The 27372-nt window shown below is 49.0% G+C and overlaps 1 protein-coding gene across 1 annotated transcript; it reads right to left on the bottom strand.

Moving 5' to 3' along the window:
* Positions 1-6735: 6735 nt before the first annotated feature.
* On the bottom strand, positions 6736-15882 carry CRYGN (crystallin gamma N). Its single transcript, XM_037837610.1, has 4 exons — positions 15834-15882; positions 13708-13956; positions 11487-11632; positions 6736-6970 (listed from the first exon to the last, which is right to left on the bottom strand). Exons 1-4 carry the CDS (start codon positions 15852-15854, stop codon positions 6835-6837), a joined length of 552 nt encoding a protein of 183 aa, XP_037693538.1. The 5' UTR covers positions 15855-15882; the 3' UTR covers positions 6736-6834.
* Positions 15883-27372: the final 11490 nt, after the last annotated feature.

The raw sequence follows: 27372 nt of genomic DNA, 5'->3' as shown, positions 1-27372 counted from the left end.
ACTTCCAAGACAATAAAGGAGCCGCATTAAAATTGTGCCATACCTTGATTAAGCTCAAGGCGGAAAACACCTTCATGTCAATAACCATGGGACTATATGGACATAAAAGATTAGAAAAGGATCGCTCTCTGCATCTGATAATTTGTCGAGTGTGCCATCTTATAATGTACCAAGTGAACATGAGTTAAAAATGAATACAATAAAATGCTCAATTTTTTTTTAAAGTTTATTTTGGCATAATGCCATTGGCCTATCCTATGGGATGTTATTAGCAAGAAGCCGAGGAAACTTTTTGAGGATGCAGCTCATGAATCATCGGCATCTTCCTTCCTGAGGACCCATGGAAGAAATTTCTCTTTGGCCTCCGTCCCAGGAATTGCTGGCCTTCTCCTGGGAAACTGGTTTCTTTTTATCTTTTGGACTCTGTGGATTGTGGAACTGATCCTGTTTCCCTGCTTGCTTTGGCTCAATTAGTCCATCTCTAGCAAAGAGTAAAAAGGATTTGTGCTATGCATAATATTACGGATGCTAACTACTACCATTCAAAAATCTCTCTCCAAAAGATTTCCTCGCCTACTTTATGTATCTTCATTTTAGAGTAAGATGGGCACCTTTCCTGGCCTTGGAATCTGCCCCCCACCCCCAACCCATGACTGTGTAAAGTGGCACTTGAACCTCCGTCTGTCTGGATGTCTGCTGTCACTGCAAGAGGTTCCCCTGGCCTCGGAAGCCTCCTCTTTTTTGCCTGGGGACGAGGGCCAGCCTCACTGAAGACTTTGGACTCAGCAGCCCCATCTGATGGGTGGTGCCCGTTCCTCTTGTCCTGTATGTCTCTGTCCCTGTGGTTCAGGAAGTCTGGGCACAGCTCTGACATGGGCCCACTGTCCTGCTCCCCGTCCCTGGCATGCAGGCGCAGCCTCCCCACTCCTCAGGGACTGACCTACCACTCTAGTGGAAAGGGATCCCAGAGCCAACCATCGCCAGCCTCCAAGCAGACAGTCCACTTCAAACGGTGGCCCCTGGAGCCCCAGGCCTTGGGGGTTAGGCAGGATGAGTGGAAACAGGACCTAGCTCCAGTCTCCCCGCTCACTACCCTTAGCCTGCTCCGACCCCCACCCCAACCTGAGCAGTCCCACACAATTGCTGCCCCTTCTGATTGAAAATGGGTGCTCTCACAGGGTTAATGGCTCTCCCCACCCACCCCACTCTCAGCCTTTGCCCTCAGCCTCTATTCCCTGCCTCCGCCCATGGTCTGCAGCCCTGGGGGGTTCCCAGGCTGATCCCAGGGCAAGGCTGGACTAAGACCGGGCCTACCGCTGACCCCACAGGCTGTCCCCACCCTCGCCCTCCATATACCTGAGCAAGGGTCTGGTTTCAGCTTCCAGCCTGGGCCTTCGCCAAATCAGCAGGCTGGCTCCAAGGATGCACCCTGCAACCCCCACCCCCACCCCGACAACCAGAACAAATGCCAAGGAAAAGATTTAGCTGGGGCTTTTCAGGATTGTTTTAAATCACTGGATTCCGAAGAGGGGTTTAACCACAGGCAGCAGGGAAGCCAAGAACCAATTTACAAAAACGTTCATTTTACAGTCCCAGGCTGTACAAGCAGCAACAAATGTCGCTACTTCCTGTGTCACTGAGCTGCCACCAGCCTCGTGGAGGAGGGGGAGGGGAAGACGGAGGAGGGGTAGGAGGGAAGGGGAGGAGGGGGGAGCAGTGGGGAGGTGTGTGGCTGACAGGGGCTGGGAGTCAGGAAGTCTGGGTCCTCACCCTTGCATTCCGGGTGACCCTGCTCAAGGAACACCACCTTTGCACATTTTCAATTTCCTCAGCAGTCAGTCGAGGATAGCCTTGCTTGGGATTCTGTGGGAAATCCAATGAGATCAGTAAGCAGGTGGTTGTGTGCAGGCAGGTAAGGTGAGGTGCAGGGAAGGCACAGGGTCACCTGTCAGAGCAGGTAAGACAGAGGAGGTCCTCCAGGATCCAGGGTCCTGGATCCCCAAATTACTTCCCAACAGCCCGCAGCACTCCAGAAACAAGGAGCTAAATTTTTAAAAGTCCCTCATCCTAAAGGTTTTTATTGAAAATCCATTGTGATTTCTTGAGGAGAATGAAAATATATATGCCCCTGCCCTGAAGGTGAATTCTGTCTGGGGGAGTGAAGGGGCCAGGAGACTGGAAACCTTTAGCAAGCCAAGAATGTGGGGAGACCAGGCGGCTGTCTGGGGGGGACCTGGCCTCACCTGGAGGAGGGGAGGGGAGAAGGCAGGCTCCTGGGAAATGCAGTGGGGCCAACAGAACGCTCTTTGGACCAGCCCCACGGCTGGCTCATTGTTGCTGGTGAGGAAGAACATCTGCGGGGTTTTCAAAGGGAACATTTTTCCTGTGGTCAGACAGAGCCTGACTAAAAGCGCATGCCGAGCTCTGGTCAACACGGGGCTGGCCAGCTGCGAGACCCGGCAGGGAGGGAGCGGCCCGGCGGTCAGGGGCATCCAAGGGGATGTGCTCGGTGAAATTCCCAGTTCCTCAAACCACAGAGTGGGGACAAATATGTGAAGCATCTATGGGTCTGTGGGTCTGCTGGCTGTTGGTGCTTGCTCCGTCCTCGGTCTACCGACCCCCTGGACCGACTTCAGATAAATTACAAGCCTGCCCACAAGCACTTTGGTGGGAATCTTGTTTTTCTTCCTTCAGACGAAAAGCAGATTTGCTGACAGATTAGGGCGCAGGGGGCAGGGGTGAGGGGGAGGTCACCGAGGAGCGCGAAGCCTCTTTGTGAAACGTTGAATCACCACTTAATGAGGCTCTGCTGTGCCTCAGAGCTGGGAAGGGATGAAAAGTTCAGGAGAAACCACTGGAGCTCGCTTGGAAGGGCTGCTACGGCCTGGCTCTTCCCGTGACTACCGGGTAACCGGGCTGAGCTGGCTCCGGCCCGGGAGAGGGCTTCACCAGTCATTCTCACTTAGTACTCACAACCCCCCTCCGAAGCAGGGGCTATTGTTATCCCCACTGTACAGGTGAGGAAACTGAGGCACAGAGAGGTGACATGTCCAAGGTCACATACTAGGAAGGGAGAGTCAGGATCCCGGGCCCTGCCCGTACTTTTCACCTCTTCTTAGTGTGATACAGCCTGCTCCTCCCTGCGTCCCCCAGCTTACCATATCCTCGAGCAAGACACTGAATACTGGTGACCAATATTGTTCTCATGTGCTACGTTTTGGATTTTTTACAACTCTCTACAGTTGGTACAGGAGATATTACTATTTCATTTCACAGAATGGGAAACTGAGGCCTGGAAAGGCTATTTAGTTTGCTTCAAGTTAACATCCTAAGTGAATGGAGAAGGCAAGCCTTGATTCCCCCCCCTCATCCTGCTTCCGTCCTGCACCCTGCTGAGCCGGGGGAACAGCGCCTGGCTGCCTGTCCTCGCAGGCCACCGGGAGCCACGAATGACGTGGTACAGGGCACAGGGCTTTGATGTAAGGGGTTACTATTATTTTAATCATTGTGAAATAAATTGCAAAATTAAATGTATATGTTTAGAGTTAAGCCGTTTTGATTTAGGAGCAAAGGTTTTGGAATGGGTCAGACCAGGGTTTGAGTCCTGACCCTGCTACTTAGTAGCTGTGTGACCTTGAACAAAACACTTAACCTGGCTGTGCCTTACTCTCCTCATTTGTACAATGATGATCACAAGAGTGTGATAATTGTGGTGCTATTGTACGTGACAAGTAAAATTGTATAGATTCCACTTAGTACAGAGCTTGGTATAAAGTCAGTGCTCAATAAATATATCAACTAATATCATCACCATCATCATCATCAACAATAGGCAAAAGGAGTGTGAGGCCCTAGAGGCCTGGGGCCTGCTGGACACTGTTGACCTCGCCTTCCCAGACCTGGTCTGGAGGTTTGAGAAGAGATTGGTTTGACCGTCTCTGTTGCAGAAGCGACCAGCTCTGCAGTGATAGGGTGTGGCAAAGGGAGGCCCTTCGTGGGCAGATCCATTGACGGGAAATGCCCTCAGGTGGAGACAGTCTGACTGAGCTCACACAGAAAACTTCACTCCCCTGAAACCAACTGGCAAGAAACTAAAAATAAGGACATAGTTTTAAAAAACGCTTTTCCTGAGGCAAAAGTGATGTTACACCTAAATGGCGATTGGTTCCAGGCTCACAGTTTTGAGCTCAGCAAGGGTGCTGGTTTGTGATTTCTTTTCCTGTAGCGGTTTCTTCAAGTTCTTGGTCTGAACCTTCAAGTGGAGGTAAGGTTTGGATGGAGAAAGCAGCAGGACTGTGGCTGGGTCATTTCCCCGTTGCATCTCCTCAATTCCACACTGTAACAAGGAGTTCTGGGACCCCAGTATCTATGATTTGCAAGCAAAGTGAGAGGGGACTGGGGGCACTTGGGGTCAGGGTACAGTGTGAGAATGCCCCCCAGCCCACCTTCATGGATCTGACCAGCCAAAGGCAGAGCTGCAGCCCCTTTTCCTTCCCTGGGGGTGGGGGAGCGGGGGTGGGTAACTTCTTGACTCTGCCTCTGCTGTTCCTAGATAGCGCTTTCAAAGAGATCCCACAGCAGAGTTGCCTGGGCCCCCATATGGTGACCACTTAGCTCTTTGTGGGGGCATTGTCCCAGATGGATTACACGAGATCTTAATGATCCACTTTTGTCCATTTCTCTCTCCGTGGGGAGTGAGGAGTTGGGGGAGGTGGGTGAGAGGTGTCCCCCAGAGGACTGGGGTCACTATAACCTTGCACTCTACTGGGGCAGCCACACCATTCTTTCCCATACTAAAGTCCTGTTGCAGAGTCCAACCCCTTGAGACTTTTTTTTTCTTTCAGGAGCCCTGTTTTCCCTCCCTAAATTCTGGGTTCCACTACCACCACCACCCAAGCCTGTCAGCATGTCTTAATTCCAGTCACAAGCTGGGTTCAAATACTTTCCCTTGGGGATCCTGAGAGGTGGGGCTAGCCTGGAATGGGGGTGCTTCCCAGTCGGGACATTCCTTCATGTACTCAAAAAAGCAATGAGCGAGATGGAGATGTGTGGGGAGGGTGGCGGTGGGAGGCTGAATGGCTAGTCACGAGGTCCCTGGAACCACAGTGGCTGAGCTGGACGAGGAGCTTGACCCACGGTCAGGACTCTGGTGAGTGATCTGATGCAGTCACACTGTTCCCTTAGTCCAGCCAGGGACCGAGGCTTGGGAGCCGTCAGGAGGTGGAGATCTTTGGGCATCCTGTCCCCATGAACCCTCCATCCTCAGGTATCCAGTGCCCTTTGTTCTCGTCAGGAGCCCCGTCCTTGAGAGAGGATTTGGTACCACTACCTTCCTCCCAGAATCAGCTGAGGTTTCCTCACCAGGTGGACACCTCTGCTCTACATCTTCGGTCTACACAGGATGAGTGTCGGTCGGGACAGGCTCTGCAATTCCGGGTTCTGATGGGGGCTGCAGGCAGGGGACGGGAGCCTACCTGGACCACCCCCAAGGACCAGCAATTCCTTCTCTATGGACATTGGGTCTAAGCCCTTCTTCTCTTGCTTAGGAGTGGACGTTGGATACTGAGGTGTGGTGGCAGTGGTGTTTGGGGGTGTGGAACCTCTTATTCCGGGAAATCCCACTGCCAAGCTCCCTCCCTCCCTTCTGCCCCGGGTGGAGGGCAGGGGCAGCATGTGTGCACAACAGGGGAGACCAAGTGCCCAGGCCACAAAGATGTTCTGTCAATTGGCACCTGGTGGCACGCATGGCCCAGTGGTGCCCAAGCCAGGGGAGCCCAAGCCCTGGGTTCCATCTCAGCTCTGCCCCAGGCCCTCACAGGAGCTTAATGTCCTCATCTACAAAACAAGGGTTTGGTTTCTATGCTCCTTTCAGCCAGGCAAGCTCCTCTCAAGTCTCCTTCCCCAGCAGCCTCTTTGGCAGTTGGCTCTCACCCCCATTCCCGTGGAAACCCACCTGTTCAGGCCTTGCTGGCTCCCCCTCCATGGCCCTCCAAGGCCATCCCCTAATTTCTCTCTCTCTTTCCTTACAGAAAGCTCCTGGGAGTCACTCACGGCGGGGCGGGAGAGCTGGGGTCTGTCCCACGCTTGCAGAGGGGCCTCCCTTATAAACCCAGAGAACAAGATAAGCCGAGAGGATACAATCCAGAGATGCAGACACCCAGAAAGCCTCGGTCAGGACTCTGGCAGCCGAGCAGGTCACGTGGCCTGGCAGCCCCGCATTGCTGAGTCAGGGCCTCCGCCATCAGCCCTCCCTCCACCCCCTCCCTTCTCCCATCCACCCTAACTGCCTGGGGGTCCTGGGGCGAGGGAAAGTACTCTGAGCCCCGAGGCAGGGAACCTGGCCCCTGTCCTGGCTCTGTGACCTGAGGCACCCGCTTTTCATGTATAAAACAAAAGGCCTCGGCTAGATAACCTGTAAGGCCCCTTCCAGCCCCAGTACTCCAAAATCAGGTGCCCTCCTCCACCTTTCCTAAGGGGGAACGGGGAATGGGGACTGGGCCACCTTCTGTCTCAGGTCTCCGCCTGGCAGGGCCCTGGGGCATGCGTCAGCACCAGAGGGTGGGACAAATGTGAAGGTGGGTGAAGGAAGGTGAGCTTTCCCAGTTGTGGAAAGGAAAGCCTGGGGGCGTCCTGAGGGCCTCCCATTCTGCACAGGAACTGGGGTGCCCCCACCCTATTGCCCTTGGGGATTGGAAGGCAAAACAAAGTCACTCAGAGGCCTGCTCAGCTCTCCCACTTTGCGGACTTTTATTCCCCACTCTCCCAAGTCCTGGGGGCTGGAGGGGATCCCTGTCTCCCTGGGTGCCCTGCAAGAGACTGGCGGATGGGCCTGGGCTAGAAGAAGTTGACAACTCTGCGCAGGGACTGGATGCGGGCGCTGGGGGCCTCCCAGTCGGTGAAGCTGCGGAAGTCGCCCCTCTCCACCAGGAACATTCGGCCGCGGTAGTTGGGCTCCTCGTACAGGACCCACCTAGAGCAGAGGGAGAGGCCAGGGTGACCGCTGGGGAGCGCAGAGCTGGTGGGGAGCAGAGAGCAGCGCCTGAGTCTGGTCAAAGCTCCTGAATCCCGGTGGCCTGACCTGGGGCCATCCTGGGGTCCGTGACTTCTCAGGCTCCTGTCATCCCCTCCTTCCCTGGCAGGGACAAGAGACCACCCACCAGCCCTGGCCACCCCCCCCACCCCCTCCCAGCCTCTGAGCCAACAGTGCCCTAACTCTGTTCGTGGCCCACTTCCTTCCATCCTGCCTTACATTGCCCACGTGGGTTATGTCACTGCTGACCACGACATTGTGCACCCAGGTGGTGCTCGGCAACTGTCAACAGCTTTAAACTGACCAGTCCGGAGTGTTCATCACAAGGGCCAGGAATTCCACCTCTACCCTCTCCCTCCATCATTCCTACTTGTGAGGACTGGCTGGCACATGGCAGTATCCCCGGCACTTGGCACAGTGCTTGGCACAGAGTGGGGGCCAGTTAACATTTGTTTATTCAACTATGCTAATCGAGTTCCCACGAATGTGCCAGGACTGTTTTAGTAAGCAGACAAGGTTCCTGCCCTCGTGGAGTGTCCATTCTAGTGGGAAATGTGTGATGGTAAACTGAATGGGGTTATGCTGTGAAGCCTGGCAGGACACGGCTGCATCTCTAACAGGCTCCCCTTGCCTTCCTCCCTCACCCCATCCCAGCTCCTGGCTGCAGCTTCTGCTGATCCGAGCTCCTGGGAAGCTGTTAACAACCCAGAGCGGAAACCAGTGAACGTGTCTTTACCGAGCACCTTGGAGCACAGAGCCCTGTGTCAGGGGCCGGAGAGAACACTGCTTTCATCTTTTATTACCCAGGAAGCTGTGGGGATGCAGGTAAAGGGTGCCAGGCCCAGGGAAGCAGGGAGGGTTTCTCTCTTGAGAAGGTGAGGTTGGGAGGTAAGTGGAGGACCAGGAGAGTCATCTCGGCCTGGGAAAGAGGTGTGCGGTCCCAGGAAGAGACCTGCAGACACCTGGGATGCATGGCTGCCCCCAACTCTGTCCTGCCCCTGGGTCTTCCCCTTGCCTCCCTGTGGCAAGCGTGGAGCTACTACGGGGAGTGGGACACAGAAAGACTCCATTCGGAACTGCTCCCTGCTCAGAGGTAAGGTCTGGGGCCTGTCCTGAGGGGAGGCTAAGGGTGGGGATGGGGGTGTGGCCAGCGTGGACCCACTGCAGGACTCGAAGCTAACTTGGCCCACCCCCTATTTTTGCCAGTGCCAGGCCTCTGCACCTCCTATTTTCAGACCTCTTTTTCATTTTCACCACTGACAGAAAATTGCTTTTTCTTCCTGGAGGGGGTCTGGTAGTCTTGGGAAGCAAGGACAGGCTCAGCCTCTAGGCCTCTCACAAGCAGCTACACACACAGCTTTGCTCCTGGCGGTCCCTTCTGGCCCAGGGCACGGAGCTTCTCTTATCCTGTCTCTTGGCAGTGAACCCCCACCAACCACAACGCATTTTGCTGTTGAAGCCGATTTCTCCCCCATAAGACTCAGACTCAGACTTTCTGAGCCCCTCCAGCTCAGTACCCTTGTTTATAGATGAGGCCCAGAGAAGGGCAGTGGCCACCCAAGACCACGCAGCCCACCAGCTCAGCAAGCTCAGGGCTGCTTCTCCAGGCAACCCTCACGCTCTCCTGCCACTCACGGGCCCCTCTCCTCCCTCCATCCCAACCCCACATCTGGTGCCTGGCACAGCCTGCCACAAGGGTCAGGGGTCAGGGCTCAGGAACAAAGAGAGGGAGGCGGGCAGGGAGCACATGCTGACCGAGCTCAGGGCAGGCCAGGTCCATCCAACCCCCACCTCCCCGCCCTGCAGCCTCCAGCTCTGGGACCCACCAGAGGGGGCCAGTCCCTCCCTCTCTGCGGCCCCCAGCCCAGCCCCTCTGGGAAATACCCCAAGCAGTGTCCTGGGCCACCCTGGAGCTTGTGTGGGCGTCCCTGAAATGCAGAGGAAAGGAACTGGCTGGGCCTGGGCAGGGAGACCTCCTCCTCCCAGGAATGGGGAGACTGGGCCTCCCCACTGTGACATGGGGTGGAGGCGGAGAAAGCAGAAAGAGGAAGGGAGGAGGAGGGGGCGTGGCCGGGTGGGGGCAGTGCGGATGCCAGCGTGTTTCCAAGTGCTTCCGGGACAGGCCTATGGGGACAGATGAGGGGGAATTTGGGCATCTGGGAGGGGCTTCTCTGCAAAGAGACCCCAGGAAAAACCCCTAGGAGCACCCCCATCCAGGAGGCTTCTCTTTCCCAAGAGCTTAAAATTATTTTTAGGAGTTCGTTACTGGAGGTAAAGTATGAGCACTCCATCGGGAGTCAGGCAGAACTTGGGGTCCAAAGGGGGATGCCCCCAAGGGCAGCCTCCAATTAATTTCCTAACCACTCCTGGCCTCTACTTTAAACAGAGATTAAAGATCTACATTTTTAATATGTTAGTTCCTATCCTTTCCTGCCTTTTTTGTAAATAAGTCCCTGGAGTCTCCTGGGGAGGGGAGTGGGTATAGAGGGGACTTGTCTTGGGGCTCGGGTTGCCTTACATACAAAGATAGAACTTTGGTTTCAGAAGACACAATTTAGCCAGCAATTTTTCTAGGACAAATTATTGTTTTGGAATTCTACCCCTGGACTCCCAAGGACCATCAACTTAGGGTAAACAAGGAATTTCACTGAGACAGAGGAAGAGGCAGAGGACAGGCTGACATGAGAAACAGAATCCTGGAGAGAATCAAAGTGACAGAGAAGTAGGAGGAAGGCAGCAGAGCAAAGCACACATTGTGTGTGTGTGTGTGTGTGTGTGTGCGCGTGCGCGCGCGTGGATGCACGCACGGAGGCAGGTGGGGGGTGTGTGCCAAGGGGCAGCAGCCTGGCCTCAGGCTGCCCTGGGGAAGGGTGGGATGTCATAGTCCTTTCTTTTGCTAGATGATTGTCTTCATTCAGGCCTCTCACATCACTCCTCGCAGGCATCCCCTGGTGACATTCCCTGAACCTGTCCTACAGAAATCTATAAAGCAAGCAGCCCCCTCAGCTGCTTTGTCAGAAACCAGGCTCCCAGGACCAACCAAAGGGGGGGGGGGGCACTCTTCTCCTGCAGGGGTGGGGGTGAGGTCTGGGAAGACTCCCTGCTCTACAACAGGAACAGTCAAGACTCAAGTCAATAGACCCAGCTGCAATCCCAGCTGTTCCATGTATAAACTGGGTGAGTTAACATTTCAGCTTTCTCCTCTGTAAAATGTGGCCCATATGAACCAGCCAATTTGAAAGGGCTCTGGGGTCTGTCAAGAACCTCACAAATGGAAGTACTTAACATCCTTGTCCTCATCGGAAGGAAACACTGTGTGTACAGGGGCCAGACAGAAGCACAGGCAAGCACGGGTTTCTGACTCCACTTTCTGAGCAGGGCAGACAAGCACCTCCAGGCGGAGGTAAAATCCCCCCAGCCACAGGAAATGAGCCATCCTGGAAATGCACCTCCCCAAAGCCTTCCCACAAAACTCACTAGCATGGTGGGACAGGAGAGGCGCCCAGTTCGGGGGTCAGCTTTTCTGGCTAAGAAGTGGCAGGTCATTTTTTTCAGAGCAGGTAAGTATACACTCGTGAACATTTTCATGTCTGTGCTGGCTTGAATCTATTATGTATCCCAGAAAAGCCACATTCTTTTAATCCAATCTTGTGGTACAGACCTATTATGGGTGGGACCTTTTGATTAGATTGTTTCCACGGAGATGTGACCCCACCCATTCAAGGTGGGTCTTAATTAATTCACTTGGGTCCTTAAGAGAGCCAGAACAGACCCAGACACTTAAGCAGAAAATGTCCTGGGAGGAACAAGCAAGGACACAGAGAAGCCCAGAGACATTTTGGAGAGAAGGACCAGCAGACATCACCATGTGCCTTCTTCCCATGTGACTGAGGAACCCCAGATGCCATCGGCCTTCTTCAGAGAAGGTATCTCCCTCTTGATGTCTTAATTTGGATATTTTTATAGCCTTGGAACTGTAAATTTGTGAATAACCCCCATTGTAAAAGCCAATCCATTTCTGGTATTTTGCATTTCAGCAGCTTTAGCAAACTGGAACAATGCCTCAAGGGCCCCCAGGGGGTAATGTCAAGGAAGCCAACCTACAATCTGTAACAGCAACCCAATCTAGAGAACTGTTAAAGCTTACAAAGTGCTCTCATTGTTCTTCCAGGACTGACACCCCCAGGGTCTCACTGTTCTTCCAGGACGGACACTTCCCCTCAGGGGTGCCTCTGGGACCCAGTGCCCTGTCACCATGGCCTTTCTAGGCCCTGGAGGAAGCCACCCATTGCTTGACTGGGGCAGGTGAGCTTGGTAGGGGTAAATAAGGGAGAGGAAGGGCCTCTGGGGAAGGCGGTATTCTACCCACTGGCTGGGGTCAAATACTCATCCTATGCTGCCCCCTGTGAAGGACACAGCTGGGCCTGTGCTCAGCACCCATGCCAGCATTACTCACGCTCCGTCGCCAAACACCTTGATGGCACTGACGCACTTCTTGGCCCAGCCCTGACTCAGAAGGAAGGGACAGTCCTCTGTGAACTCCAGGCACTGGCCCGTGAAGTTGCAGCCCTCAAAGATTTCTAGGCGGAAATGCTCCCCGTGCTCCAGGATCCAAGGGAGGGGAGGAAAGAAAGAAGGAAAACACTCCTGAGTTTCCTCTCCCCATAAATAGAAGACCCATGCAGGAAGGAACTTAGAGTCACCCAGGGCTCTGTGTACCCCCAAATCCAGGGGGGTCCCTGGGCTGGCTGGGGTGGGGGAATACAGCATGGAGACATGAGTGCCCCCTTCCCCCGCCCCCATACACACTTCAACCCAAGCACTTCTGTTTGATCTTCCACGTAAGATTTGGATGGATGAAAGGGTTGATTACTGTAAAAAGTTTCAAAACCCCTGAACCAGTCCAATCACTTGTTTGTTTTTTTTTTTAATAGCACTTTCCACACTCACAGCAACATATGAACATTCCAATTATTTCATATCCAATCACTTCTTTTTACAACTAAAACATCCAAGGTCCAGAGAGGGCAAGTGGCTTGCCCAAGGTTGCGCTGGGCCAGCGGGCAGAGCTGGAAGCAGGGCCCAGGCTGTGGGGTTCCTTGCGGGGCTCCCTCCTTGTGCTCAGCCTGGAGGCCTCTTGCCCCAGGCATACCCACACATTCCTCTGCCCCCTTCTCCCTTGCCTGGGCCATCTGCCACATGCAAGCCTTTAAATGATAATATTTTAAAAACTGTAATAGAATCTTTTGTTCAAACATGAAGCCAAAAATTTAAAACAAAGAACAGAGTGCTCTTTTGCTGAAATCCCTGCTGGACTTGACATCATCGTTCACTGGGATCAGGACATACATCTCCCTATATGATTTCCCATGTTTCCGAAAGACAACGGAAGACCCAGCCTCCCGGCTGGCTCTGTGGGCTCCAGCATGAGCCCTGGATGCCGGCTGGGCCTGGAGCTGCGCCACAGCTGGCCCTAAGGATAGTTCTTGGGAAACAGCATTCGCAAGATTCTTAGTATATTTTTCATATAAATAGCATTATGCAAGATCCAGGGCCAACCATTTTAATTCCCTTTCCCGAATGGCCATGGCCTGGTGGAAATACCAAGAAACCATTCTTCTGATTTGAGATGCCAAAGCCCAGCTCGTTTTGCAACTGATGTAGAAGGGAGATGGGGGCCCCACACAGAGAGGCCCCTTCCCAGGGATTTCCCAGATGATCACCAGAGCTGCCTGGCCACAGGACCGGGGAGGACCCCCCTGCAGTAGGTGGCTGAGATGCTCTCTGATGAGTGCTGCTCCCCCCTCCCCCGGTCTCAGGATTCAGCCATTTCCCACCCCAAATGTCAAGAACTCACAGCATGTAAGTACCATGACTTGGGGTGATTCCAAGGAGACCCATTCCTCAAATCCCACTATAGTTGCAACCAAACATAAATAGCCCTTAGCCAAAAAGGACCTCCTCCTTTGCTCTCCCTGTGAGAGGGCAGCCCCTGTGTGGATACAAGAGACCCAGCCCCCTACTTTTCCCTCACTGGCCTTTGATATTTAAACTTTCTCCATTAGTCAACCCAAGGTTACAGCACAGAGGCCCCTGAAAAGTGCTAAAAGATTACCTGCATGAGTTGATATATGAAGCCAAAATCAGCCTTACTTTAGCTAAGTGTTTCCCCATCTGGATGTAAATTCAAAGTTATATCATAACATTTTCAATGTCAGTTTTTAACTGGAAAATTTAACAAGATTTTTGGATCAGAAATATAAAGTGATTTCTTGATATGTGCATGCATGAAAACATATGCATGAAAACTTGGCTGATCAGGTAAATTGTATTCACTCGGCAGAAGCCAGAGGAGAAAAGACACATCCTGATGGGGTGATGTCCTCTGTAAGCTCTGTCCAGGACCCAGGAAAATCAGACCATGGAAAGGTTGGACTTGGAAGTTCTCAGGAAGAAGTTCAGAAACTTGAGGGTCCCTCTTTTCAGAGGCTCTCCAATTTGATCCATGACAGTGGGTGGGTCTGTGTAGGGCTATCTCTATTTTAAAGATCCCACAGTCTCATCAGATCTTAAAGATGAGAGGTCACACTCCCCTGATTATCTGTCCCTAGGCCTGACCCTTCCGTCACTTGACAGCAAGTCCATCCACCCACTCCCCAGGTCAAATGGCCCCTCACCATTCCCACGGGCCGACAGGAGCCCATGTGGTCATTGTGGCTGTTCCAGTGGAAGAAGTCAGGGTAGTCACCGTGCTCTAGGACAAACTGCTGGCCCCGGAAGTCAGGGTGGTCAAAGCCAATCCAGGCTCCACTCTCCACACGGATGGAGTTCACTCGGTTCATAAAGCCTCGGTCCTGGAAGTTGTCACATTCCCCAAAGACCTCCAGCTTCCGTCCTGTGAAGTGCTTGCCCTCATAGAAAGTGATCTAGAACAGAAAGGTCGGAATGGAGGGTGCAGGGTCAAGGGCTTTTCTTCTTTCAGTTTTGGGAGCTGGCATCAAGGCTAAAGTATAGTCCTGCTGTGCCCAGTAGGTATTCAATAGGTATTTGTTACCTGGGGAAGGAATGAATGATTTCTCTCTCTTTTCTGAATGATGGGTTTGATGTTAGATACAGCCCCGGCACTGGTGAACCCCCCTGAAGTTAAAGATCAAGAAGACAAATTTCAGTAGACATTTGAAGACAGGGATTTCCCCCTTTATTAAGGGGCCATTTGGGGGAAGAAAAAAAAAGCTCCTTTCATACTTTCACTGCTCAATTTTTGTTTATGGTTAAAACATAATATCCATGAAGAACTAATGGGAATGTTTTCAAAAGAAAAAAACTTCACCCACTATCATACCATCATGACGCAACATTTATTTTCCAGAAAGTCAAGTTCCTAGGACTCAGCCTCCTTAGCTGGAGGGACTGAGTCTCTGAATCCACCTGGAATGTGATTAATATTCTCAAAAGAGGGCTTCTTTAATGTAATCCCTCCTCTCTTTGTTTCATAGGCCATTTCTTTGGTGTGTCAGATCCAGAACTTTATTAACCAGTAGTGAGTTCCACTGTAGTGCCCCATAGCTATGTAGTATCTACAGGTTCTCCTTGTCACCAACAAAACAATGTAAAACAGGAACAACCCCCCAAAACTCACTTTCTGCTGTGGTACCTAAAATTTCAACCATTAAATTCCCTTTGGGTTTCAAGAATTGTGCTACCAGAATGCCCTGTTAAAGTGCAAAAAACGTTACCCAGGGGCCTAGTAACCATGGCAGTCATTTGTGCTGCCACCAATGTTTCCACTTCTCCTCCCAGGAGAACGTGGTCAACTTGCACTTTCAGGCCCTTTGGAGGTAGGCATGGTCATATGCTCCAGCCAAAGAAATGTCCTTGAAGTGGCAGCTTTCAGAGCTGATGCACGTTTTGCCACATTCCTCTCTCCCACTGCCAGGCTGGTCTTGTCAGCCTGGGGTACAAGGTGAAGATGCTAAGGAATAATGCACCAGCTAACCAGGATGGATGTGTAGTGTGAGCCAGCAAGGCATATATCTTAGGTGTTTCAAGCCCCTGAGCTATCTGAGTTTTTTGTTACTGAAGCATAACCTCACCCATCCAGACTGATACAGCTGATACAGACTGATAGTAGCACCCTTGAATGCAGAGGACTGCTTTAGCTAGGACGAGGAAGCTAGAGAAGTCTGAGAGAATCCAAAATTCGCTATCCTTCCTGCTCAAGAGAGGTCTGGTCAAGGGCCTCAGCAGCGGGTCCCAGATATCAGGGAGACCTGGGCACCCAAAGGATTAGAGAGGAACTTCAAATATCAACGGTTTCCTGAGAACCAGCCCCAGTGCCCCTGAGGAGATCCTGAGGAAGAAAATGTCATATTTAGGCTGCCAGGCAAAGAAGACACAGAAGTGGGGTGTCAGGGGCTCGATGAACAAGTCCAGGCTCCCCCACAGCAACCAAGGCCGGGCGTCTGCCCACCAGCTCCCAGCCGGGGACAGGGTTGGGATCTCTGAACAGCGCTGGAGGGGACTGGGAGAGGGCGGGGTTCGGCGTACCAGAGAAGCCCTCAGCCAACAGAAATGAAGCTAACTTTGCTTGGGTTTGCATATGACAAAACAGTATAAGGACGCATCAAGCAACAATTTATCCCCCCTTAAGTCCCCACGTAAAGGTGGCTTGCGCGGCTGGGCTCAAGGGCGTCTGCCAGGGTGAAATTGGGGTATCCGTCTGGGAGGGTGGGGGGTGAGGGTCTCTTCCCCTGCAGCCGTATCTCAGCCGCCCCGGTCCCGCCGGCGCCCAGGACGCACTCACCTTCCCCGAGCGCTGCGCCATGGTCTGCAACGCGGCGGTGCTCGCGGCGGTCCCGGCCTCCCCGATATATACCCGGGTGGGGGTGGGGGGAGGCCGCCGGCGGCGCCCCTGGGACGGCGCCCTGCTGGGTCTGCAGCCTGTCCGGCCTGCTGATGCCGCCCTTTGAGTCAGCCCCTGCCCAGGACAAAAGATTTGCTTGGCAGGGCTCGGCCGCATTAGCGCTGTCGGGCATGCTAAGCCCCGCGGGGGGCCGTCCCCGCCGGGTGGGACCCGAACCCGAGGAGCGGGTGCCGGGTGGGCCGAGCCCGTGGGGACCCGGCGCTGACCCAGGCGTCCGAAGGCTGTCCTATGCTACAGGCATGTGCCGCCCCCACCGCCTACCCGGGGGCTCTCGAGGCGCTCACTGAGGGTCCCGGGGCCAAGACGTCCGGTAGAGTGGACCTGGAAGCCCCCAGCCAGCCCCCAAGGCCTCCTCTCTCTCTGACCCCACCTTTCCAGCCAGGCGGGCTGTCCCTGCTGAGTCAGACGAGTCTCTCCTCAGGGCCCACATCACTGGCCACAGTCCTTCCTCAGCCCGGGGGTTGGGATGGGGGTCTCTCCAGTCCTCCTCTCCCTGGTCCCATGTCAACCCCTCACCCCTTCAGGGCAATCCTCTCTCTTCCTCACAAAGTTTTCCTTGAGCTCCCCTTCCTCCCACTCCATTTTTTCTGGCCTGGTTATATATAGTCTCAGATCGTTACTGACCTGTTCCACTGGATAAAGGATGGAGTCCCAGCTTCCCAGCGGCAAAGCAACCGCCCAGGACCCAACCCCTGCTTGTCTAGTTCTAGCTGCCATTCCACCTTCAACACTCTGCTCCAGCATCACTGAACGTGCAGGTCCCCCACAGACCCTAAGCCGGGGCTTTCTCACCTTCTTTGCTCCTGCTGTCTGTCTTCTGTCCCTGGAATGTCTTTCCTATTCCTCTTTCTCTGGAAGACTCTCACCCTTTAAGACCTTGTTGAGGTGTCATCTCCCCTAACCGGGCACGGGTTGGAACCTGCATGTTATCCTTGTACCCAAAGAAGGACCCCAAATCATACACACTGGGGAGGGGTCCTTCCAGGCTTGCCTCAGTGCTGCCTCCAGAGGAGCCCATTCTGCAGCACTTGCAGGGCTGTAGCCCCATGTCTCCCAGAGGTCCCAGGGTGTCTCATTACCCCCACAAGCCTCCACACACATGGGACCACACATTCCAATATTTGGTTTCTGGACATGGGGACCGGGGCTGGAGCCCATAGATTATTTGGGAAGGACGAGCGTGCCGAATTCAAAACAGAAGCAGCGATTTTGGGTATTTTCTGAAAGATAATACATGAAAAACGATGAGCTTCAACCCTTTGTTCATTACACCAGCAATGAACAAAAAGAAAATCAAGAAAATAATTCCATTTAAAAACATCTAAAAATATATATCCAGGAATAAATTTAACCAAGGATATAAAAGGCTTGTACAGTGAAACCTATAAAACATTGCTGAAAGAAATTAAAGAAGACCTAAATAAATGGAAAGACATTCCATGTTCATGGATTGGGAGACAAAATATTGTGTAAGATGTCAATGCTACTCAGAGTGATTATAGATTCAATGCAATCCCTATCAAAATTCCAAAAGCCGCCTTCACAGAAATGGAAAAGTCAATCATCAAATTCATATGAAAGGGCAAGGGACCCAAGTACCCAAAACCATCTTGAAAAGGAAGAAATAAGTTGGAAGACTTACACTTCCTGATTTTAAAACTTACTACAAAGCTATAGTAATCAAAACTGGCATACAGAGAGAAAAATGGGCCAACGGAATAGAATTGAGAGTTCAGAAATAAACCCACACATCTATGGTCAATTGGTTTTGGATAAAGGTGCCAAGTCCATTTAATGAGGCAAGAATAGTCTCTTCAACAAATGGTGCTGGGGAAATTGGATATCTACATACAAAAGAATGAAATTGAACTCCTACTTCACATACGCAAAAATTAACTCAAAATGGATCACCACCCTAATGTAAGAGCTTGTATAAGAACTAATATGAAACCATAAAACTCTTAGAAGAAAACATAGGGGAAAATTCTCAGGACTTGTATTAGGCAATGGATTTCTAGATATGACACCAAAAGTGTGAGCAACAAAAGAAAAAATAAACTGGACTTCATCAAAATTAAAAACTTCTGTGAATCAAAGTATATTATCAAGAAAGTGAAAAGATGACTTACAGAATGGGAAAATATTTGGAAACCACGTATCTGATAAGGGTTTAATGTAAACTTCCAACTCAATAACAAAAAAATAAACAACCCAGTTTAAAAATGAGCATAGGATTTGAATAGATATTTCTCCAAAGAAGATATACAAATGGCGAAAGAGCGCATGGAAAGATGTTCATCATTAGCCATTAGGGAAATGCAATCAAAACCACAAAGAGATGCCACTTCACACCCACTAGGATGGCTATTATTTTTTTAAAAAAGGAAAATAATGTGTTGGTAAGGATGCAGAGAAATATACATTGCTAGTGGCATTGAAAAATGGTGTAGTCACAGTTTGGCAGTTCCTCAGAAAATTAGGTAGGAAATTACCATATGACCCAGCAATTCCATTTCCAGGTATATACACATAAGAATTGAAAGCAGGGATTCAAACAGCTATGTGTACATCAATGTTCATAGTGGCATTATTCACAATAGTCAAAATTTGAAGGAACCCAAGTGTCCATCAACTAAGTGAATGGATAAATAAAATGTGGCATATACATACAATGAAATATTATTCAGCCATAAAAAGGAATGAAGTTTTAATATATGCTACAACATGGATGAACCTTGAAGACATCATGTTGAGTAGAATAAGTCAGACACAGAAGGACAAATATTGTATGATTCTATTTATATGAAATACCTAGAAGATGGAGATTCAGAGACAGAAAGTAGATTACAGGTGACCAGGGGAAGGAGGAGAGGATGGAGAATTATTGCTTAATGGATATAGATAGAATTTCTTTTGAGGGTGTTGAAAATTTTGGGAATGAATTATGGCAATGGTAGCATGTTTTTGTGAATGTAATTAATATCGAATTGAACATATGAAAGTAGTTAAAATGGGAAATTTTGTGTTGTACATATGTTACCACAAGAAATTAAAAATAAAAATCATGTGAATGGGTTAAATGAGATCCTTTCCAGCCCTTTATCCTGGAATTCTAGAAATGGTGTGACAAGGCTGAGACGAGGGCCTTTTCTGGTGGTCCCAGACCTCAAGTATCATCTAGGAGCTCTTGGTGGGTAGCAAAGCAGTCCTTTTGGGAGTTTGGGGTTTGGGAGAGGCCATCCCTAGCAATGTTTTTGGAAGACGGCTCATTTCTGTCCTTTAAACTGAGACTGTTTCTGGCTCCCACGAGCAAGCCAGGGTTTCTGAGCATCCTCTTTCTGGAGCGCAGCCTACTGGCCAAACTTGGAATGACACAGAAATCACTGCCCACAGGTGGTGTTTTTCAAGCAGCAAGTATAGATGGAGAATGGGTGGCAATACTTTATACTTGGAAAACACGGTAGAGGTGTTCATACTTTCTACTCTAAAGAATTTACAATCTAGCTTTGAAAGTGGCTGGGGAATAATGCAAGACAATTTAGAACTGAGGGTTAGGAGAGATGGTTCAAACAGTAAATGCTCCCTCAGATTCAAACAATAGGTACATCAGGAAGGGCTAAACTGATCTGGAAAGGAGGTATTTGAGCTGTAGCATGACAGAAGGTTAGAATTTGGATAGAGTGGGTCAGAGGAGGAGGCATTAGGGACCATGGTGGTGGGACATAGAAAGACGACTCTGAAATGTGGCAGGCTATTTCATGAAGCCTTGGCAGCTTGTGGCATTGTCGGTCACTCCCACTATCATGAAATTCTCTAACTTCCATGCCACCAACACTCTCGTGGTTTTCCCCAACTTCCCTGCTGTTCTGTTCCATCTTGGTCTCCTTTTCAGGCTCCTCTTCTATGTGCAGCCCCTCAGTGCTGAAGCTCTTGTCCTTTGCCCTAGGCCCTCTCCCTGGCGATCCCATCCACTCCATGGCCTCAGGGACATCGGGGTGCTGGTGATTCCCACATCTGTCTCCTGCCCACATCTCTCTCCCAGCCGCAGACCCACATATCCAAGGAGATGGACATCTCTACCTCCAACCCAGAGGCTCTGAAACGGAACTTCCCATCCTTCTCCATAAATCTGTTTTTCCTGGTCACCATCATCCTCCCAACTCAGTTACTCAGATGTACCCCAAAACTGGGTATCATCTTTGCCTCCCAATTGCTAGCTTCTGCATTTTCCCCACTTCTCTCCATCTTCCTTTCCATGCCTCTATTTCCAGCCACCACTGAGACTAACCTGAACTGTAGCCATGGGCTCCTAACATGCTTGCTTCCTCCAGTCCATTCCCCATTCAACAGATCTCTCTCTCTCTCTCTCAATCTCACTCTCTTTAAATTTTGAATTATTTCAGGCATACTTAACGGTCAACTCCAATGAGTCTTCCTCCCAGCATAAGTAAAATATTACAAACAATTGGGATTTGTGGGTTCCCCTACCTAATCAGAATAATTTTGCAAAAACCCAAATCTGATGATGTCCTTTTCCTACCTAAAATCCCTCAATGACTTCCCATTGCCCTTAGGATAAAGCAGGGCCCAGCCTTGCAGAACCCCAAGAGTGAGCATCCGAGGGACTTCACTCACCTCACTCACCTCATCCTGGTCCCGGCCCTGGGATGGAGTCCAGCCTCCCTAACTGGGCTCACAAGGGCTTGATGATCTGGTCCCTGCTCACCTCTGCAGTGTCATCTCTGGATGCTGCCCCATGCTCGAAGCTGCCATGGTGAGGGCCTCTCACTCTACTCGTCACCCCCTTCCCCTGCCGTGGCTGGGCTTACTCCAGCGGAACTCTGGTCTCAGCCTAGGTGTCACTTTCCTGGCTGCCCAGAACCCTGCCAGTGCTCTGCCAGTGTTCCTAGTCCCAGACTTCAGGGCATGCGTCTGTCTCCATCATTACTATATTTTCAGCACGGAGCGTGGTAGAGCGTCTGGCGCACAGGTGGTGCACAAGCGATATTTACAAATGAATAAAAAGTTGGAAACACCTTATGTACAAAAGCTCAGAGATGGGAGCAAGCATAAGGGTAGCCTGGACACTGACGTTCCCCAACCCCAACACTCCCTACCCTAATATGCAGCAGCTGTTAGTTTTGCTTGATCCTTGGGTTAACTGAGTTCCCACAGCAAAAGGATAATGTAGCAGACATGCCTTCTTGATGCCTGATGCCTATTAGTGAAATGGAAACTTACAGTATCCCAAGTCAGAAACCTGGGCGTCACCCTCAATTTCTTCTTCTCCCTCTGCCTCACCCACTCACCAAGTCCTATTGATTCTGCCTCCCTGGTATCTCAGGTCAGTCCTCTTCCTTCCAATCATACTGCAGCTGCCCTGATTTACACCTTCAGCCTCCCTGTTCTGCTCTGCCAGCGCCTCCTTCCCCTCCCAGCTCTCCTCTCCCCCCAGTTCACCGTGATCCCTTCTGCACCGAGGCCTTCCCTGGCTGTGCACTGCCCTTCAGATGCAGCCTGAGCTGGCATGGAGCAGAGGCTCAACAAGTGTGCAGGGAACTGGAAAAGCCTCTCTGAGTCTTTTCCTCGACCACAAAATGGGGATGGTGGTGATACCAGCTTCCCAAAGATGCAGAGATGAAATAAGGTCGAGTGTGCCCAGGATCGTGCTAAATGTATGTAAAACTGTTTACCCAAAGCAGGGAAGAAATAGCACAGCTGGATGAGGAAGTGGGCACGAACCCAGGGGGACTGGTTACAAATCAAATTTACGATGCCTACTTAATTGATGGGAGACAAAGAAAGGAAGCCGGGAACCTAGGATTTGACATTTTTGACTTTATAAAACTGCAAAGTGTGTAATTCATAATACTTTGTTCTTAGGCCTCAGAATTCTTGCATGGTGCAATTAGAAACATCGTGTAAAAAGTTTCTGCAGTTTACACAGTAAGTTTGTATATTGGCTCTCATTTTCCGCTGACAACAGCCATATCAGGACACGTATTTCCATTTTATAGATGAAGAAACTAGTTCAGAGAGGTTGCATGACTTGACCAGGTTTGCACAGCTATGACAGTAAAAATTGTCTTCATTTTTCACTTTTGGAAGTAAAAAAAAAATGACAACTTTTTTACCCTTAAGGCAGAAATCATAAAGTACAGATTAGACTACATAAAAATAGCAGGAAGAAAACTTTAAAGGCAAACAATAAACTAAGTAAAATATCTGTATCATTTGGTGTAGCCAAATAGTCAAGAGACTTTCTATATCAAGAGTTCTTTCCAATGAATGTTTTTAACGATGAATATGATAATGGAAAAATGCTCGAGACATGAATATATGCCACAAAATAAGAAATACAAATAGTAAAACAACACATGAAAAATGTTTGACTTCACCTATAACTAAAGAAAAGCAAATTAAAACAATGAATAATCAGTTTTCACCTGTCAAATTGGCAATTTAAAAAAAGATCATTTTCATTCACTGTTAGTGGAAGGCAATTTATTTTTCATATCAGTAGTCTTAAAAACATGCCTACAAAATTTTCCTAGGTAAAACTCTCAGAGGTTTATTGTCAAAGACAGATTTTCCAATGGGATGATTTTTACTTCTGTGATTATTGAAGGGAAGATTAAGATACTGTAAAGTTTTAATTATAAAAGGAATATGATTTGGGCCCAAGAACAATGGCCAAATAGAGGATGAATCTATGTACATCTGAGCACTAAATGTATGTAAAACGGTTTACCCAAAGCAGGGAAGAAATAGCACACTGGTAGATGGTATTAGAAATATAACTCACTGTACTGAGAGAAATAAAATCAGCTCTTTACATAAAACAACATCCAAAGGTGAATGCCAGGTATAATAGGGAAAACTGTAAAACTAATAGTCAATAATATAGGAGAATTTCCCTGTGATACAGGGAGGGAAACTTCTTGAGTAAACCTTCCAAAGCACAAAAAATGTCAAAAATAGATCAATTTGATAGCTTAAAAATTAAGGATTTCTTTCCAGTGAAGGACATTATGGGCAAATTAACTAATAAACTTTAGAATAAATAATGTGTAGTGTCTAAAACCAAGAATCTAGTATCTACAATATTAAGGTAACTGAAAACTTAGAACAAGAAAAAATGACAGTATCTCAATAGAAAAGTGGAGAAAAAAACAGGAATAGGCAATTTACAATGCAATAAATTCCGAAGGCTAGTCATATGAAGGGCCTTACTCATAATAATCATTAACTCATTAATGATCAAAACTCATTAATAATCAGTTGCATGCACATTAAAATAAAAAGTAGATATCACCTACAGTGATTATATGGGCAAAAATTAGAAAGCTAGAAAATATAGTGTTGATTAGATGTGGTAATATAGGAATTGTTATATAGTTCTAGCAGGAAAAGTTTAAATAACCTCTCAGGAAGTAGAACAAAAATACAAAGAGAAGGCAAACAAGATGAGAAAACTAGAGGAACAAATCAAAGTTTCTAAATCTAATTAAAGGAGTCCCAAAAAGAGAGAACAAAGAAAATTGGGGTGGGAGGGTAAGGGTGGTAGGTAGAGTGGGAGGAAATTATCAAATAATTCAGGAAAACTTTCAATACCTGAAAGACGTGCACTTCCAAATTGAGAGTCCAGCGTAATGAGTCATAAAAGAACCCCATGCCAAGACATATAATAGGAAAATTGAGAACATAAGAATAACAACAAAATCCTAAAATCTTCCAGAAAGATTAAAAAAAAAAATCGCATACAAAGAATAAGAAATCAAAAGATCGATTGGCATCTGACTTTTCAACAGCAATGTTAGAAGGTAGAAGACAATGGACTAGTGCCTTCAAAATCCAAGGAAAAATGGTTTTCAACTCTGAATTCCATACCCAGTTAAACTATCAGTCAGAGGACTGAACTTTTCATAATTAATATTGTAAAAATATGTGATTTTTAAAAATATGTTCACGTATAACTTTGATAAAGATAAATAATTGTAAAATGAAAAAATAAATACACAATATAGCTACAGATTGACCCCAAAATCCACTCCTGGGAAAGTATCCCAAGAGAATAATTTTCATTGTAGGATGTGTGAAAGACTGTACTGACCTGAGGAGTGTTTGATGGCTGTGGGCTTCCCTGCTGTGCTGTTTGTGAAGGTAAAAAGTTCCGGGCATAGACTAGTTACGGGGGACTGGGAGCTTAGAGGCCCCCCTGATGCAGCACAGGGGCCCGGCCAAGTTCCAGGCCCCAAAGAGAAACAGCTGGTGGCACAGGGAGGGAAAGCAGTGCTGTGAAACATCTGGCAAACAGGGGCATGCTGTGTGTACATTAGAATCACCAGAGGAGCTTACTAAAAATGCTGATTCCTGGCTTATCCCAGGGAACCTAGGGTGGGCCCGGTTATCTGCTAGGTACGGACCTCTTCTTTGGGTCACATTGTTTTCCCACCTATCATTCCCTCTCCCCCTACTGCCTTTGTGACTCCTACACTGCTCAAGTACCACCCCCTCCAGGAAGCCTTCCCTGACCACCCCAGCCATCTATGAGACCATCTTTTGAACACATGGAGCAGTGTTTGTCTTGTCTGGTCCATGCACTACCTTTCCACAGAAAACAACAGGCCAAGTTGGCCTTACAGATGAGCATTACCAAACCTTCAAACACATAGTTCATCCCCAATCTGTACTTCCTGTTTCTGATAATAGAAAAAGAGGGAAAGCTTCTAACACACGTTATGAGAGTAACATAACCAGATGAGGACTGTATAAAAATAGAGGACTATCAACCAATTTCACTTATGAACATAGATGTAAAAGTACTAAATGAAACACTAACAAACTGAATTTGTAAATAGGTATGTGTATATAATGACCAAGTAGGGTTTCTTCCAATGATACAAGATAAGTTCAATACCAGAAACTCTATGCTATGGATTGGCTTGTCTCCCTGCCAAAAAGGTATGTTCTGGTCCTAAGTCCTGGTCCTTTGAATGTGACCCTGTCATGTGCATGCCTCTGTGAACCCTCCCCTGCCCAGAACTCCTTGGCAGGCTTTGTCACATGATTTATTCATGTCTTTCCCTTGCATTTCCCCCATTCATGGCCTAAACATCCTTCATGGCCCAACACAAATCCTGCCTCCTCTGGGAAGTCCCCTTGGCTGCTCCAGCCCCTGTGGGTTCTTAGGTCTCAGAAGCACATGGCGTGGTACGCTCATTTGCCATTTGCAATGTGCCATCTGGTTCCCTTCTCCTAGTTTTCCAACCAGAGGGTCATCCTCCTAAGACAGGGGTTAAGTCCTGGACACCTGACCACCCTCCCACCTCTAGGTCCAGTGCCTTGCTGGAAACAGGTGCTCACCACATGTTTCTGGCTGTTTGATGGAGGCAGGTGGTGGATAAATTGAAGCAGCTTGAGCTATCACCATCCTCAGCACATCTGAAGCAGCTCGAGCTTTCACCATCGGTGCTGGAGACCCTTGGTACTTGGCTGTATCTATGTAGAGCAGTTAAGACAGATGGACCCTGGCCTCTGAGAGACACAGACAGTAAGGGCATGAGGGTGACCATGATCCTGACCAAGAGAAAGTCCACTAGAAATAAATCACTCCAGCACCCAATCATTCATCCCGACCACGATCTAGCATCCTCCTGGGCACCAAGACACACACGTTTTCCTACAACTCACGTGAACTGAAAATGGGCTTAAATACAGTAGCCAACTCCATGCGTCCCTTACTGAGCATTCCATGTGATAGGTCCTGTACTGGGTTCAGGGTAGACCAAGATGAGTCGCAGTCCTGCCCTTACAGAGCTCACAGAACAACTGAGGAACAGACATCAAATGGAGAGGACAGCACCACGTGACAGTTCTAGGTTAGGGCTCAGCAGCCTCCTTAGCAGACTTGAGGGCTGGGGCTGGCAGCCCAATCTCCCAGCTTCCAGCTGGGGCAGGATTTCTGCCATTCTGTGACAAGTCCTATTGTTCAGGCTGAGCTGCGAGATAAGTCAGACTGGGTTGGCCTGGTCCCTGTGTCTTTACGTGAAATTTTGATATTTTGTTTAACAGATTTTTTTGCATACTTTTGATTTTTTAAAAATATTATTTATGTTAATTATTGAGCATTTTCAAAACTTAAAAATATTATTTATTACTCCATTACTGAATTCCTTAAACTTTTCTCTCCCAAACATGCAGATAGATATTCACTAAACAAAGTTTTGCTAACAAGCAGGCACAGAACAGTTTGTACAACCTCTTCTGTAAGCTCAAGGGGCCCAAAAGCTCTGCCCTTTTAAACTTGCCCATCACACTTTGGTGTGTTTCTTAAAATTTTTGCTGGAGGTGAGTGCCTCACTCACCTCCCCGGAGTCCCCAGCCCTGGGGCGAGCATTAAAGGAAAGGGTCTTGCCTTGAAGGTGGTGCAGCCTGTCTCCTGCCTGCATCAACCAAGCCCAAGACCCGCCTCCTCCGCTAGAGGACTTGGGGCTCAGCTCCTGCTTGCCACCCTCCCTGCAGCCTCAGTTGCACAGCTGGATGCAGCCCTGGGGTGGTTGCTGTCCCCAGCTTGTGCGACTTCCTCATTCCTCCTAGTCTCCCAGTTCTGCTGCCTCCTCCAGAGCACAGACTCAGGGTCTCACTTTACCACTTTCCCTGAATTCCTCAGAGCAGACTGAGAACCAAACCATCTGCACCCACACAGCGTATTGTATACATTGACAAGACTTCACTATTCCAGACAGATCTTACCCTGGAAGACAAAATTTGCAAATCACTTTGTTGTTCATTCCAGGGGCTTCTCAAAAGACCCATCAACTCTGCAAACGAAAGTGTCAACGGAAATGTATACACCAAGACTCTGAACCCCTTGCCTTGCAGTGTCCACCAGCCCTAAACTATTATATCCTGGTCTCTATCCCAACCTAATCAAGCCTCCCTAACCCCACGTTAAAAGACCCACTTTTTTAAAAAATTCATTTTATTGAGATCTATTCACATACCATGCAGTCATACAAAACAAAGCGTACATTCAATTGTTCACAGTACCATTACATCGCTGTGCATTCATCACCAAAATCAATCCCTGACACCTTCATTACCACACACACAAAAATAACAAGAATAAAAATTAAAGTGAAAAAGAGCAATTAAAGTAAAAAGGAACACTGGGTGCCTTTGTTTGTTCATTTGTTTGCTTGTTTTCCTTCCCCCATTTTCTACTCATCCATCCATAAACTAGACAAAGGGGAGTGTGGTCCATATGGCTTTCCCAATTACATTGTCACCCCTCATAAGCTACATTTTTATACAATTGTCTTCAAAATTCCTGGGTTCTGTGTTGTAGTTTGATAGTTTCAGGTATTTACTGCTAGCTATTCCAATTCACTAGAACCTAAAAAGGGTTGTCTATATT

The sequence above is a fragment of the Choloepus didactylus genome, chromosome 5, assembly GCF_015220235.1.
Source record: "Choloepus didactylus isolate mChoDid1 chromosome 5, mChoDid1.pri, whole genome shotgun sequence".
Lineage (NCBI taxonomy): Eukaryota > Metazoa > Chordata > Mammalia > Pilosa > Megalonychidae > Choloepus > Choloepus didactylus.
This window is presented reverse-complemented; position numbering and strand designations above follow the sequence as displayed.

Bases quoted from the DNA above. Each gene is read 5' to 3' on its own strand.
- CRYGN (XM_037837610.1), bottom strand. From the start codon at position 15,854: ATGGCGCAGCGCTCGGGGAAG. The intron at 13,957-15,833 runs GTGAGTGCGTCC...TTTCTGTTCTAG, and splicing joins TGGCGCAGCGCTCGGGGAAG to ATCACTTTCTATGAGGGCAA. The intron at 11,633-13,707 runs GTGAGGGGCCAT...TGGATCCTGGAG, and splicing joins CCTGTCGGCCCGTGGGAATG to CACGGGGAGCATTTCCGCCT.